Raw genomic sequence first — 15,607 nt, forward strand, 5'->3', positions numbered from 1 at the left:
AAAACTTAAAATGTGTCCATTGGTTCATGAAATTTTGAAAACAGAGTTGATCCCAACAGGTAATGCCAACAACTTTAAAGGAAGACAGAGTACAATATGTCAATAAATATGTTGAAGGTAAAGTTTAGCTAAATGTCTTAATATATGTTGAAAGAACTGAACTATCATCATGTTTGTGTCTACTAATAGCACTTGGCTGTGGCAGAAATCTTGATTGCACTGACTCCAAAATATTTCGGTATGAACCACATCAAAATTATTTAGTTGTAGATGTCCTATAGACACACATTTTCTGATATGTTTTTATAACTATTTGTCCTGTAGTTAATGAGTTTTTTTGTTTTTTTTTTGCATAAACATCTGCACACAAAATATTAAGGATGCTTTTTACCTATAAATTGTGTGCACAATAGTTTGTATAATGCACCCCTTCCCCCCAAAGACACGCACACACATTCTTGGAGGTCGGGATGATGTAGAGGTAGGGCAGCCAACTTGGGACTAGGAAGTTGCAGGCTCAACTCCCCACCATGCCTACATGCCATGGTGTCCTTGTGCAAGGCACCTAATCCCTAATTTGCTCCCTGGGCGCTTTCATAGCTGCCCACAGCTCCTCTTGAGTGTATCTCACGTGTGATGGGTTAAATGTATAGAACTAATTTTGTCATTGTATGGGAACATACAATAGATGCAGCATAGCAGTTCACTTAAACTCTACCTTAAAACACACTACACACACTTAACACAAAATAAATAAAATTAAATAAAAAATGCCTGGTAACTTCCAAGTAACTGTTTTCAAAGTGTTTACACTTGCAGTTTAAGTTTATATTGCTCTCCTTCAAAGTGCAGACTCTACAGCAAGGTTCTAATTAGAGCACTTGGCAGAAGAGTTGAACTGATCACTCATAAAATGAATTGATATTTTACTTAAGCAGCAAATTCATAATGACAGTCAATTAAATTCCATAACAATTTATGTTTATTCTTTGAGTGTGGAAACTCATTTATAATACAGGGTTCAAGAGGTGGCATGGTGGCAGAGTTGGTGGAGCTGTTGCCTCAGTGAGCAGGTCGTCTGTTCAAATCCCGGCATGGGACCTTTCTGGGTGGAGTTTGCATGTTCTCTCCGTGCATGCGTGTGTTTTCTCCAGGTACTCCGGTTTCCTTCCACAGACCAAAAACATGCATGTTAGACTGACTGGCAACTCTGAATTGTCCTAGGTGCGAGTGAGAGAGTGTCTCATTTGTCTCTGTGTCCCTGTGATGGACTTGCCACCCATGCAGGATGCCCCTCGCCTCTCACACACGGATAAATGAACGTGGGCACCAGTGGACACCAGTGACCCCCGTGACCCGAAAAGGAAGAAGTGTATAAAGATGATGGATGGATGGGTTCAGGTGTATACGGGGCTGTATTGTAACATCTTTGGATTTTCACAATCCTGGATCTCAAGATTTGTCTTGTGTTCTGTCCTCATGTTTCATATTTTTGGTTTTCAGTTGTTTCACTGTCTTGCACCTTACTTCCGTTTTTTTTTTTTTTTTTTTTTTTTTAAGTGAAATAAATCCTCTTGGAATTTTGGCACATTTGCTTCAACTCTTTGCTACATCATTGTTCTGTTTTTAATTAGTTCTCCAGTAGACTACTTGTAATTATTTTACCTCCTAATTTTATCTTCTTTTTTTTTTTTTTTTGCCAGATCCTCATTGACAGCACCTTAGTGTGTTTGTCACCTTTGAGATTATTCTGTCCCAAAACTATAATAAATCATTTTATCCTCTTCAGTTTTTCCATTTGATTTTTGCCTGTATTTGTGTCCTGCAATTCACATGCCATTTGTGACAGTTTCTGTTCCTTGAGACATTTTAAAATGCTTTTGGAATAATGCAGGACTAAGAACATTTCTAAAATTGTTGAAGGGTTTCAATGCAGTTACCACCCAGAACCACACTAAACTTTGTTAGCCAACTTATGGGAAAATAAACTGCTTTGTAGTAATCACATACTTGTGCTTCACTCTCTGACTCCAAGTTAATAAGAAACTGAGAACCCCACAGTAAAAAAAAGCCTTAATCAAGCATTATGCAAGACTATAAGATGACTTTTAACTCATTGATCTGTGGGTGGGGTACAACCCTGATGGTCACGTATGGCAATTTGGTAATGGTACTTTTACAATGGCAACTCTCAGAGAAGAAAAAAAACTGTTACTTTTCATGTGAAACCATTAAAATGCTTTCTGTGAGGTCACATTATTTGCTGTGCATTCACTGCAGGAAGAAGCCAAATGGAAGGAGATTTATCAAGACAAAAGTGGTTCTGCATGAGCGAGTTGGTTTCTGTATGCTGCTCAGATCACCACATCAGAATGTAGAAAAGGGTTTGATCTGCAGTGCTGCTTATTGGATTTTTCAGCACACGGAGGTAAATTCAGTGCTTTCACCAAACTGCTGGCGTGTTCAGTCTTCATGTGGTTAAATATAAGATATTTTGTTCATAGAGTTGGCAGGTAATGTGGAGATCATTTATTCTACCCCTAAACTTCTCCAACAAAGATGAGGATGAAACATTATTTGTCCATTGTTCTGGATTTGGACGTTTCAGCACCATGGACAGCGCATAGTTCTTTCGGTTTTGGTTTTAAAGTAAAAAAATTGTGCTACTAAAATTATTTTCCCACAAACATAAGAGGAGATTTGGTCAACATTTATAAAGAATTCAGCACTACAAATATAGGAGAAATATAGCAGCTTCCTGTTTGCTATCTTTAAAAAAAAAAGGGAGAACAGAGTGGAAGGATTTTCTCCGTTTTGGTTAAAAGATCGAAAATCAACCATTTCTGTATAAACTGAAGCTCCTGTTCTCCTGAAATGTGAGCTTATAATAAACTTGCTGCACGTAATTTGATGCTACAGTGTCAAGATGAAGCAGAAGTATCTTTAAATAAACTTTTTTTTTTTTCCCATTTACCTCACTGTGGCGCGAGATTTCCCTGTGCACAACGCTGACCACGGGCACCTGGAGTACAAGAGAGATGAATTCCAACTTGAGGAGCTCGTCCCGGTTCCGTGGGAAGGAGAGCATGGCAGAAACACCCTGGACGACCACGGTGTGACACACGCTCTCCAAGAAGGACAGCGGGTCCTCGTCCTCGGGGACGCCCGCCGAGGAGTGCGAGAACGCCGGCAGCTCGCCAAGCGCGGAACCGACCGCCATGACGAGCTCCAGGGACAAATTGTATGGAAGCAATCCGGCCTGGTTCAGAGCTTCGGCCGCGAGCAGGACCGACTCCCGGGGTGAGAACACGCGATCCTCCTTTGCGGGGTTCCCCTCCCGCTGTCGCGTCTGGCTTTTACTCCTGTTTGCGCCCCGCTGGTTGTTAGCGGGGACTCTAGTCCTGAGGTTTCCAAATCCGTGCGCGCTGGCACCGGTTTTAATCGGTTTCTTTAACTCCAAATGCTGCTGCTCTCCCGCCAAGGCTTCCTCAGAACCGCTGCCATCAGCTGTGGGCAGCAAGCGGGGCTGAACGTGCAGAGCCCCCACCCGAACGGTGTGGCCGATCCGTTTTAGCACCTGGCACGGCTGCGGGTGCGAGTGTGCGCATGGAGGGAGAAAAAGAAGAGCGCACAGCAGGAGACGGAGTGGTGGCGAGAGCCCAGTGCCTGGTTGAGCTGTCGAGCCATTCATCATCATCCTCATCACCACCGGCTTCGTCATCCCCGCTCCACAACTGCGCCGGATCCCCCGTCCAACCACGCGACAACGCAACAGCGGGGCCGCACTGCCGGTCCCACTGCTGGCCCCCCGCTTTTGGCCCTAATGTGCGGCGCAGACTAGCTGCAGTCCTCGCTCCGGCTCCAGCTCGCGTCAAACTTGTGCGTTCCTGCTCGGACACAAACAACAGGCTGTTGAGGCGCAAGATCAGGCACGAGCCGCGCACGAGCAAAAGGTGATCCCCAAAAGTGCAGCTTTTCATCTCAAAGGAGTTTCATTTTTCAAGGCCAGCTGATTATGAAACAATCAAAGCGTATTATTTCCACGTATCCCAGCGGCAGAAGAGCGCACGCGGCAGAGTGTAGACAAGCCCAGAGGAGGAAATGTCGAAAAGAGGTTAATGCGCATTCCAGAACAGTGAAATCCTCCAGTGCAACAAAAGCAACGTGATGGTTCAAAGAAAATCATTCTTGTTTTATCCACAAAGCAGGGGCCAACACAGCAGGACGCACCCACAGGTGCACAGTGCAAAAAAAAAACAACAAAAAAACACACACATATTTTCCCCAATTTGCAAGCAGACATTTGAAGAGTGCGCGTGGTGCTAAGCTCGAGCCAACCTCTGTACTAACACTATGAGAACCCTGGCACAGGATGTGCGGTGCCTTTACGCACGCTTCAGAGATTTAACCCCCTACTTCAATCTACTTGTGTCAGGCACTGAGAAGTGCACACGTCTAATAAATTGAAAAAATACGAAACCAACTGGTGTAAAACGTGCTACTCAGAAACTGTCAACAATGTCAAACAAACAAACAAACACAACATTTGTATGCTTTTTTTATAACCGTCTATTGTTGTCCCACTGTTGTCATAATTCTTTGTTGAAATCAGGTCTCTTGTAAATGAGTCCTCAAGGCTCAGTGGGACTAACCAGTCTAAAGGTTGAATGAATGAAAAGGTTTGACAATGAATGTCAGTTTGTCTTGTTTTCCTGCAAAGTTGTAGTTAGCTCCTACGTAAATAAATGCACAACAGGCAAACAAGATGACTAACAAGGGATAATTTATGACTTTCATGGAGAAGGACCATTAAATACACATGCACAGAGCTAAGCTTCTTGGATAAGTAGTCAAGACAAAAAAGTAAAGAAAGAAAACCACAACCACAAAAAACATTGAACCACAACAATGAAAACAGCAGACTTTTTAAAAAGATTTTATTTATTTATTTATTTATTTTTGGTCAAAAATGTGGACGGTGATGCATTTTGAAGGCACTATTTATGGTACTATTGCTATAAAGAACACCATGTGGCTCAAACAGAATTTCTGACAACACCCCTAAAGTGAAGAATGAACTGCAGCATCACGCTGCAGGAAAGTTCTTCCATCAGACGGTTCGGGGACTAAATAGATAAAAAAATAAATTAATAAAAAAAAATAAATAAATAAATAGTGTTGAAGGATGTGACGTATTTGAGACGGGGACAAAGTTTACCTTCCAACAGGATAATGACCTTAAGCGCACCACGGAAGCAGCACTTAAGTGCTTTAAGGAGAAACTGGTCCTAGTCAAAGCCAAGACCTTAATCCAACTGGAAATCTCTGGTGCACATCAAACATGGTTGGACACAAAAAGCACCTATCAAACTTGAATTAACTAGTTTATCACATTCATTCAACCTTTATTTAAACAGGTAAATCCCATTGAGCCTCAGACTCATTTACAAGAGAGACCTGACATAAATAGACAAAATGAAGTGCCACATGGAGACGTACTGTACGTGTTGCTGTATTTGCCAAAGCACGATCACTCAAAATCGTACATTTTAACATAAAAACACATTTGTCCCCCATGTTTTCAGATTTTTTTTAAATTACAATTTTAGTCAATAAAGTCCATTAAATGTCATGACAATAAAATATAAATATTAAAAAGGTTAATACTTTTGCAACCCACTTTATTTGGTTTAGAGAAAATCATTGTCAGGCTGAAAGTCTGTACCAAATCAGCAGCCTCAGTCTGCATTCAATAGTCTGCTCTAGAATAATGGTTTAATGGTCCAGTTTGAAATGAAAAATACCAGAAGTTTGATGGCCTTGATCAATTCAGTTCCAGCTGACCTCAAATAACCTGGGAAAAAGGAACGGAGAGCGAGAGAGGGCCTGAAACCAGGCTTTGATTGAACAATGAGACCACTTGGTTTAGAAATGGATAATATTGAACTGAGGGAAAAGGAGGGGGTGAAACAATGAGAAAAATAAAATGGGGTGAGAAAGAAATAAGAAATTACAGTATATTTAGTTAAATTCTGTTATGCAGTATTTGTGTAGCTCCAGAGCACAACACATGTCATCTCAAGGCATTTTACACGGTGCACTAAGATCAAGACCTGATGTTACAGAAATAAATCTAACAGATTTTCAACAAAAAAGCATGACAATGGGTGTGCAGAGGCAAAATCTGAAAAAAATAGGAGTTGAGAGGGGATAAAAACAGAAAACGAATACAAAATGCCACTTCAGCTGCAGCAAGTTCAAGGTTTCATACAAATTTGACTTCAGGGCTATAATAATGAGGAAAAAAAAAACATTTATTAAACAAAAAAAAAAAAAATCGTTCTATGTATTCAGACATATTCAACGTGAGCTGTGTTTAAGAGTTGCCGCTGCTAAAAGCAATTCTATACTGATGTATATAAGCTATCAAAAAGGCTCTGAGTCAGAGTGCAAACTCTAATTTTATGTTTTGATGAAAAGACATTTCAGTTCCACACATGCTGAATATTGCCTCTGCCATTTGAGTGGAGCGCACAAAGAACATTTCAACTTTTTAAAATGTGTGTTTAACTTGTTCAGACTGTTTCTTCACTACAGAAAAATGGTGTATACATATAAAACTTATAGGAGTGGAGGAACACAGAAGAAATTATTACAAACTTTGAAGTTAGAGGGTACGCTTCAGAGGTGGTAACGCCATGTTTGGTCGTTTCCAAATGAAGCGGGGGGTGGACACAATTTGACTTTAGTGGACTCGCTTTATCGACTATTGTCAACTTTAATATTACTCATGTGATTGGGCCGGTACGGTGTATATATAAAAAAAAAAAAAAAACAACACTTCAGACAGATACCGCTATTCTAGTTTTCTTTCAATAAGCCTATACTGCAACACCACTCAAAAGAACTACACTACCCAGAAGCCAACTGTGCTTCTGCTGCTGCTTTCTGCTGAAATGGAGGGAACGTTTTGCACCGCAAAGTGAGAAGTAACGATCTTTCTATTAAGCTCACATGACAGACAGGAAAGTCACAAATAATCCTGAAGATCAATTATCCATGTGCACCTCAACCTGGACGGGGCGCTGTAGGGTAGATTTGCCAAACCTGAACAGAGTCCAACCAGAACCAAGCTGCTGTTCAGCAGAGCTGGCGAGTAAAAAAATTCTAGCAATGTGCAGTACATACACGTATGTTGTTAAAATGACGTAGGTTTAAGAGTTTAGAACATTGCAAGTGTGGGAAGGGTTTCTAAAGCCTTAAAATAAATATTTAATCACGGCATTGCTGCTTCACGGTTTTTCACATATCGCAGGGAATGTGTGGAACGTAACCCCTTCGAGGGACGAGGGACTAGTGTACCACAGTTAGAACTGTTGCCTCGCAGCGAGAACGTCACAAGGATTGCCTCTTGGCCTTTCTGTTTGAAATTTGCATGTTCTCCCTGTGCACATTTTTTTTAAATAAGGTTTGTTACCAAATCTTATAAAAAAAATTGGTTATGATTCAAATTTATAGATACATTCAGTGTGGTATACGCTGAGCGTGATGTCAAGAACTTTGTTTACATTTTGGCCAACAACCTTTTTGATGTCAGTGCTGTTTGCAAATTATTTCATAAAATTAAAGCATTGTGGGAGGGAGACAAAAAACAATTGACCAAAAAAAAAGTCAATTAAGATATTGAGCTGCAGTCTGATGTGGTAGTAGATGAGAATTATAGCTCAGAATTATGAATACAGCAACAGTTAGACACTAATTGTGCAATAACTCATGAGTTATTAGAAGCAGTTTTGAATAACGTATACAATTTGCATTTCTTCGTTGTTTCCATCTGTTCTCCTGGAACAGGTGTGACAAATCCCCCTGAAACAAAGTCAGACAGTCGGTCACATTTAAATACATTTCTCTCACGGTTTCAATGTTTGTCTATTTCAAACTTTGAATAATTTAAGCAAAACATAATTTATATAGCTTAAATGTTTTACAACATTTTTCCCACACATTGTGGTTGCATGCTTTTCTGTAACACTTTTGTTTTTAATCCAACTTCTTGTGTTTTCCTCTGTTTGTACCTGCCAGCTGTATCATGCCTAAACACTCGTCTGATTCCACACGGCTGTCTGCCTGCCAGCACAACTCCCTTGTATGTCCTCTGTTTTGTCCCTGTCTCAGGATCTGTCTGACCCTTTGTCTGGTTTAATATTCATCCATGTTTCCCTGTCCGCTTTGGCTGTCTGCTTTCCTGACCATTTCCTTTTACCTGTCTGATTTCCACCTGATATGCCCACCCATCTTCGTCCTCTGTCAACATCATCGCACAACCGTCTGCCTACTTGTCGATCTGCCTCCCTCTTTGATGCCCTCCCATGAAATTTGCTCTCTATATGGTGCAGCTCCAGACTTCACTGATCTCTAAATCTGTCAAATACTTCCTACATGGAGTCTCCGTGCGCATGCACAAACTCAAGTGACACAATCTACAGGTCAAACACTACAAGAATAAATAAACAGTTAATTTGTTTCCTAAAAGAAAAAAAAGGCTCAGCATTTCTTGAAAGAGTACACATTGCCTCTATAACTTTTACTCATTTTTTTTTTACGTTTTTAATGTTTAAAATCACATAGTTGTAGCCAATTTTATGTAATGTCATGAAATGTCACATTGGTGTTTGTTCACTGCGGCAGTTAGAGAGATAAATGTCTTTAGGGGTGCAAGTTAGATGTTTTTTGGCAATAATGTTTTTTACTTTGTGTTAAAGAGCAGACTACACAGAAAAATAAGTGAAATGACAAAAAAAAAAACTGAGCAACAGAAGACGAACAAAAAAAAAAAGAAGCTAACAGACCACAGTTGAGTTCAGTTCAAGTGTTATATTATTTACAGTGAGTATAATTATATAATGTGGCACAGTGGCTCAGTTGGTAGAGCTGTTGCCTCTAAGTGAGACGGTCACCGGATCAAATCCTGGCAGGGGACATTTCTGTGTGGAGTTTACGTATGTAGTTTTTCTCCGGGTACAGACAGACCAAAAACATGCATGTTAGACCGATTAACTCTTAATTGTCTCTAGGTGTGAGTGAACGATTGTTTCCGTGTCCCTGCGATGGACTGGAGACATGTCCAGGGTGCCCCCCATGTCTCACACAGTGACTGCTGATTATTAACACTAGTGATCCCATGACCCAAACAGGAAGAAGTGGGTAAAGATGATGCATTAATAACTCCATAACACAAATTCAGCTCAAAGTTCAGCTTGTTTAGTGAACATTAGCTAATTTGGAGTAGTGTTCTCAATGATTAGAACATTTAACTACGATTGGCTCATTTTTGGGTTGTGCAAAAATAAAGCTGATTCTAAAAGGTTGACAAACTTTCAGCTTTGTTCAGATCACACTGATGTGCACAGCAGACGACAAGCATTGACGGAATAATAACAGCTCAACTATAATCATACATGTCTGACGACTCCAAATTTTGCCTGCGTAATGAAAAAAGCAAGCGTGTTTCTGCCACGTAAAACAGTGAATTCTGAATTTTCTCCCTCAGCATATTCAAATATATTTTTTTAATTCTGTGAGCAAATTAGTTAGACACAAAGGGGCCATTCCTTTTTAAGAGAAATTACAACTCAATGAGAAATGGAAAAAAAAAAGACTTGATGTTTCTGTCCTGTTTTGATGGTAGTTGAACCCAAAGTGCAGGCAGAAGTGAAAAAGTCAGGGGTAAAATAAGGAATTAATTTATTAAGCAAAAACTAAAAGGCTCATAGAAGAACTTCTAAAGAGCAATTTCTTTTTCAGCTTTTGCTTTGGGCCATTATCTCATTACACATCTCATGATCTTTAATTGAGACCAGAATTTTTGACAAGAGCAGGTTTCATTTCAGATGCTTCATATTTCATTGTACCCAGAACACACTCAAGCCAACCTGTGTCAGGTGCAGCCTACAACCCAAGGACTAAACACAGAAATGCTGCACAGAAATCTGTCGGAATCAGCCTCTCCACCATCACAGACATCTACACCTCCAGATGCAGGAAGAGGGCCACCTGCATCATGAAGGACCCCACTCACCCAGCACACACACTTTTTGCCCCACTCCCCTCAGGAAGGAGGTTAAGGAGCATTAAGTGTAGAACCACTAGACTGAGGAACAGCTTCTACCCTGAGGCTGTTAGACTCATGAATCTCTAACTAGAATAATCACTGTGAAAAACCATATGTTGCTGCTGATCTGTTTCATGTTGCTGCTGATCTGTTTAAATGTTGATGTGTTCATGCGTGCACATCTGCTCACAGACTCATGTTTGTGCTGATGTTCAATGTTTTATGTTATGAGTGCTTAGTGTATTTTTAGTTGATGTTTTTCTTAGTTCATATCTTAGATGTTATTACTGTTTTTCTTATACATTTTATTGTTGGATGTAACTGGGACCCTGTGTACATAATTTCGCTCCACCACATGTACCACATGAGGTGCGAATGACAATAAAGAAACTCTGACTCTGATTCTGACTCTCTAAAGATAATCTTCTTGTGTGTAACAGCAGATATAACGCTGGTTCTTAGAAACCTTCAGTTTAAAAAAAAAAAGAGCTGACGTAACTTACCTAGAGACAGCAAATACAGTTAGCCAATCAGTGTTTGTCCTCTACAAACGCCAATTCTCCAGAAACGCCCACTTTAGGTCTGCAGAGAACCCCTTCTCTTGTTCTGAGGCAAATGCATACAAGTCACTCGTAGGTCCCATTTAGACAATCTGTTTGCGGACACAGATGCCTTCAGGGTTCACAAAAAAACTCAGACAGTTGCGACAGGCTGATGACAAGTGATTACAACCACACATTCATGGAATGGTCAAATTATCTTTTTTTGGGGGGGGGGTTATTGATCGTACATCGTACAGAGGGCAAAATTGTTGTATAAATATGATAATTATCATACACCTGGCAACACTGCATGGAATGTTGGCGTTATGTGCAAGGTTCCCCCCCATTTTCAGGCTATTAGTCCAAACACGTCTCACTTGTAAAGGAGTCTTCGAGGCTCAATGTGACTTATCTGTATAAATAAATAAATAAAGGTTTAATGAATGGAGGGAAACAGGGCATGACCCTTGACAGGACAATGCACAGACAAAGAGGAACACAGACGCAGAAAAAATAAAAAAATCCTAAAAGGAAATAATTAAACACCTGGGAGAGGACAATGAGGGACAGGTGCAGCATGAGGGAGAGCAGGAAAACAAAATGGTCACAGGACACAACATACACAGATCCTCACCGTTTCAGTGTGACAAGATAATTCAAATTTTGTCCGAGTTGCATACTTTAGTCTATCAGCCAAGCATGTGCATGTGCGTGCGCCAGTGTAAACTGAAAACTCATTTAGGCAGATTTCTTCACAAATCTAACATATTCCATACGTTAAAATCAAATATGGAGTGGGGTTTGACCTGAAACAACGTTCAGAAAGTTGATGCTTTGGAGGGGTGTAAAAATCAACAATCTGCCATTGATGTCTGAGAAACTCATCACTACTCTCTAGGTTCATCTGTAATCTAAATTTATTTCATACAGCCCCATCGGTAATTATTGCTTCCATGCTCTCAACAGTCCTAGTGTGCTGTTTAGTTTATCCAGAATCATTTGTTGGCAGGATTGTAAAGTTTTGTCCCACTAAAACCAGTTCATCAAACATCTACGCAGACAGTGTTTTAGATTTTTGCTCTGACGACAAGCTTCATATCCAATCTGCAGCGCACACAGTATTTATTTGTAGAAAGCTGTAGGTTGGAATCGTTTGTTGGATTTTAATCTGCCTCCTCTTTATTTATCCTCCACCTTCACCACGTCTTGTAACAAACCTGTTGACTCATCAGAGCAGGTATGCCAGAAGAGAAACCTTTTCAAGACAAAACCTTTTTATACAAAACATGTTAATAGAAACAAGGCATCCTGTCTTAAAATATAAAATTAAACTATTTGAAATCACAGTTTCAAGAGCAAATGAGTAAACGGACAGTAAATCAAAGTTGAGGTGAAGTGAGAAAGGATGATTTTTTTTTTCTTCTTCTAGACATAGTATTTGAATAAATGTTATGCTATTTTTTTAAATAAATACTTTTATTTAGGCTTTCAGATATTCCGTTTTTCTCCTCTGCCCTTTGAACCACCGACACAGAAGTTAAAATCCGGATTTGGCCGACAAAACCAAACTGTTTTCTGCCAGCCACTCCAGGGACAGACGTGTTCCATCCAGACAGACAATGGAGACGGGGAGAGCTGAATTCTGTTGTTTCCTCGGGCCTCTTTGTATTTTTCTTTTTGTGCTCCAGTTACTTTCCTCTTCACTTCAGCTACTTTTTTTTTTTCTCCCCTTCACCCACCTCAAACTGTCAAAAACCAGGAGAAATGGCAAACCACTGAAATTGCTCCATTGTGAAAATTTACCACCATGGCCTCCAACAGATGTTCTGATTATTTTGCGACCATGTGTCCAGATGTATTTGGGGCACTTTGTGAAGAAATATTCCAAATTGCTATCCATGCAGTGATTTCTTTGATTCATGTTTTTGTCACTTTATAATGTTTTACTGTATATGTTGAAAGGCAATACAGACCTTTTTTTATTATTATTTGGAAAATTTGTCATTTTTATGACTCTTAAAAAATGTTATGGTGTTAGGGATGAAAATAGTTTTGCTATCAAAAAAAAACAAAAAAAAACTAAGTTTTAAAAGTGACAAGGCCAGATAAACTTTTACAGCAAATGAACCCCATAGTACTTTAGCATTTTGCATTGAACTATTTAGGTTGGTTTTGTTTTAAGATTTCATTTGACCAAGAAGAACATTTTTAGTTTCTTGGCTTCAAAACTTTTAGATAAAAAAATAAATAAATATCATGTTGAGAAAACACAAATTGTGGGTGTTTAGTTGCAACACTTCAGTCTTATACAGTATTGCAGAATGTCACGGAGTACCATATTTTCCACCATATAAGTTGCATCAGTCCAAATGTGTCTAATAAAGTGAGGGAAATAAAACAAAACCAAATACGTTGCATCTATTATGACCACCTGGAAACGTGGGCCGGTGTTGTGCCAAAAATCAATTGGCTGCCAAATGGTGGTCACAGGAGCGTGCACAGGAGGCCTTTAACAAGAAAATCACCTAAAAACAATTATTTGTTTGCTTGAATTATAGCAAAGGTGCGTCTCAGTTTAACTTTTCCTTAATAAATGCACTTTAATGGTCAAATCAGCTGCATTTTGCCTGAGTGATGCAGCAAAATGCAGCTGATTTGACGTTTGCTCCAGGAGTTCCGGAGCGAGATGAAGGCGGCTCGGTATGGCAAGCCAAGTGTCTCATTAATAGCCACTTTTACCTATTAATGAGACACTTGGATTGCCACATTACTTGAGAGCCCTCTAGCGGCTGAAAATGGTAGTGTTCAGTTTTTTCCATGTCAAAATGAATGAAATCATCAGATCTCAGCCAAAAATTGAGTTATAAATATGGGAAAAAATAAATGTTGCTTTGCCGGTTAAGTCACAGGGCATGTTAATCTATGCAAAAAGGTGCGAAAAGTACGGTATGTTATGGATAATTCTCAGCTACTACCACAACAAATTTGAGCTCAGTGTTTGTAAACCTAAGTCATACCCAGTTTTGTGTTGGCCAATGTAAATTGGATGTGAAAGCCATCTTGAATTGGTTTGAGGACTAGTTGCTCTGTTGCATACAGAAACATTCATACATAAAGTTACTTTTAAGTTTTAGTGAAAACTGTCAAGTGGTTTATTCATTACTTTAATAGATGGCTAAAGTTGACTCAATACAATTATTGGCTGAACTATAAATCAAGATTTTGCATGTTTAGCCCAAATATAGCTACTCAAACTCACATACGACTCCTGACTTGCCAGTGAGGCAACATTCCATGTCCCTAGAGCTAGTTTGTGTTGCCAGGAATCCGTATGGCCAGGGACCCTCCCTCTCATGCCGCCTGACATGCACAGCACACAACTTTGACACACCTCCCCACAGGTGGTTGGTCCACGTGGAGGTGGCTTTCGGTAATTTTTTTTTCCAGGCTCCAAGCCCCAGGAGTCAAGGCTCGGCCACCAGGCGCTCTCAGACTCTCAGGCCTGGCTCCAGGGAGGTGTCCCGTTTCCGTTTTTCCAGGTGAGGTTTCCTGATGTATCCATCTCCTGGAGACCCTGGCAGGGGCTAATGCCCCCAAGAAACATAGCCCCCAGGATCACAAGGGCACTCAAACCCCTTCACCACATGAAGGTGGCAAGTCAGGCTGTGACAGTCTTCTTAATTCGAAATTAAAAAAAAAAAGTGTTTAACTTCCAAACATTAATTGGCTATAGATGTACACAGATTATTTTCTCCAAATTTAAAATTGTTCATTATAAAACCAGTGGTTCATGAAATGTTATTGTAACAGACACCAGCACACACACACACACACAAACAGAAATATCAGTGCCTGCTTTCTGCTTTTATTATAACAAATGAGGTATTTATTTTGTGTAATTTGTTACATTAGCTCAAATGTGTCCAAATATGTTTTTATGGCTAGGGTTAGGGAAGCAAAACAAGATTTAAAACAAAATCTAATGATTTATTTCAGTGTGCCCATGAACACCACTTCATATTAATGATAAGAAAGAGGTGCTTGTTTACAATATACATTAACAGAATTTTCTACATAACGTTTTCCCTTGTTTGGTGGATGCCACCAGATAATAACATGTTAAAGCTGACAATTCACAACATGGCAGTCTTTGTGTTGAGTCCTACAAGCCTTTTTACATCTGCAGTTTCATCAAAAACGAAATGTCGTGCGATCCACACCGTGTCAGGTAATTGCTTCGGCAAACATAAGCAGTGCTTAATCAATAGGCCGCCTCGCACTCCTTTCAGTGAAACGGTGATTACACTGGCTCATGAGAGCATTTTCATTTATCCAGCAGATCACACCAGCAGAGAGAAGAGAATGCTAATATTGACAGAGAGCAGAGGCCAAATCCCTGCAGTGAATCTCACACTGACACTAACTTCAAGCAAAACGCTAACATGTCACAAAACATTACTACAAAGCAAAGTTATTTATTTTAGCAGAATATTATCAATGATATTTAAAATTTTCTGATCGCTAAAACAACAACTCATATTTGACCAGGTTTAGGTTAAATAATCCATTATTGTGTCAGAGTAGGCTGAGCGGTGTTTCAGCAGCTAAGTGCATCATTCTACATAGAAAAAGGGAAGCTGGAAAATGTTGGATTGCTGCAAAAAACAAAATGTGCACAAAACTATAGAGAAGTCACAGAAAGTTGCATAATATCCAACAATATTAGTCTGACATGAAGATGGAGACAGAGGAAATAAATGGACTGGGACTGATAAGGAAATGAGAGACAGCTGTGCTCAGTGAAACAAGACACAGGTGTGAGTGGGCGTGGCAGGACTGGGGGGGGGGGTATAAAAGTGACTGAGAAAATGACTGACGCAGAAAACAAAAGACAATGAAAAAGCTGGAAACAAAACTGCATAAGAAACAAACTAAAAAATGTACATGTTATTAA

The 15,607-nt window shown here is 39.8% G+C and overlaps 1 protein-coding gene across 1 annotated transcript in view; it reads right to left on the bottom strand.

The window, feature by feature from the left end:
• grin3a (glutamate receptor, ionotropic, N-methyl-D-aspartate 3A) overlaps window positions 1–3,729 on the bottom strand; it is a 63,551-nt gene extending 59,822 nt beyond the window's left edge. The window contains exon 1 of the mRNA XM_037692296.1: window positions 2,975–3,729. Within this exon, the coding sequence (XP_037548224.1) occupies window positions 2,975–3,721 (747 nt within the window). The 5' untranslated portion in view covers window positions 3,722–3,729. The remainder of the gene's footprint in view (window positions 1–2,974) is intronic.
• Window positions 3,730–15,607: the final 11,878 nt, after the last annotated feature.

This window comes from Nematolebias whitei, chromosome 18, assembly GCF_014905685.2.
Source record: "Nematolebias whitei isolate Nwh7 chromosome 18, NemWhi1, whole genome shotgun sequence".
Classification (NCBI taxonomy): Eukaryota; Metazoa; Chordata; class Actinopteri; order Cyprinodontiformes; family Rivulidae; genus Nematolebias; species Nematolebias whitei.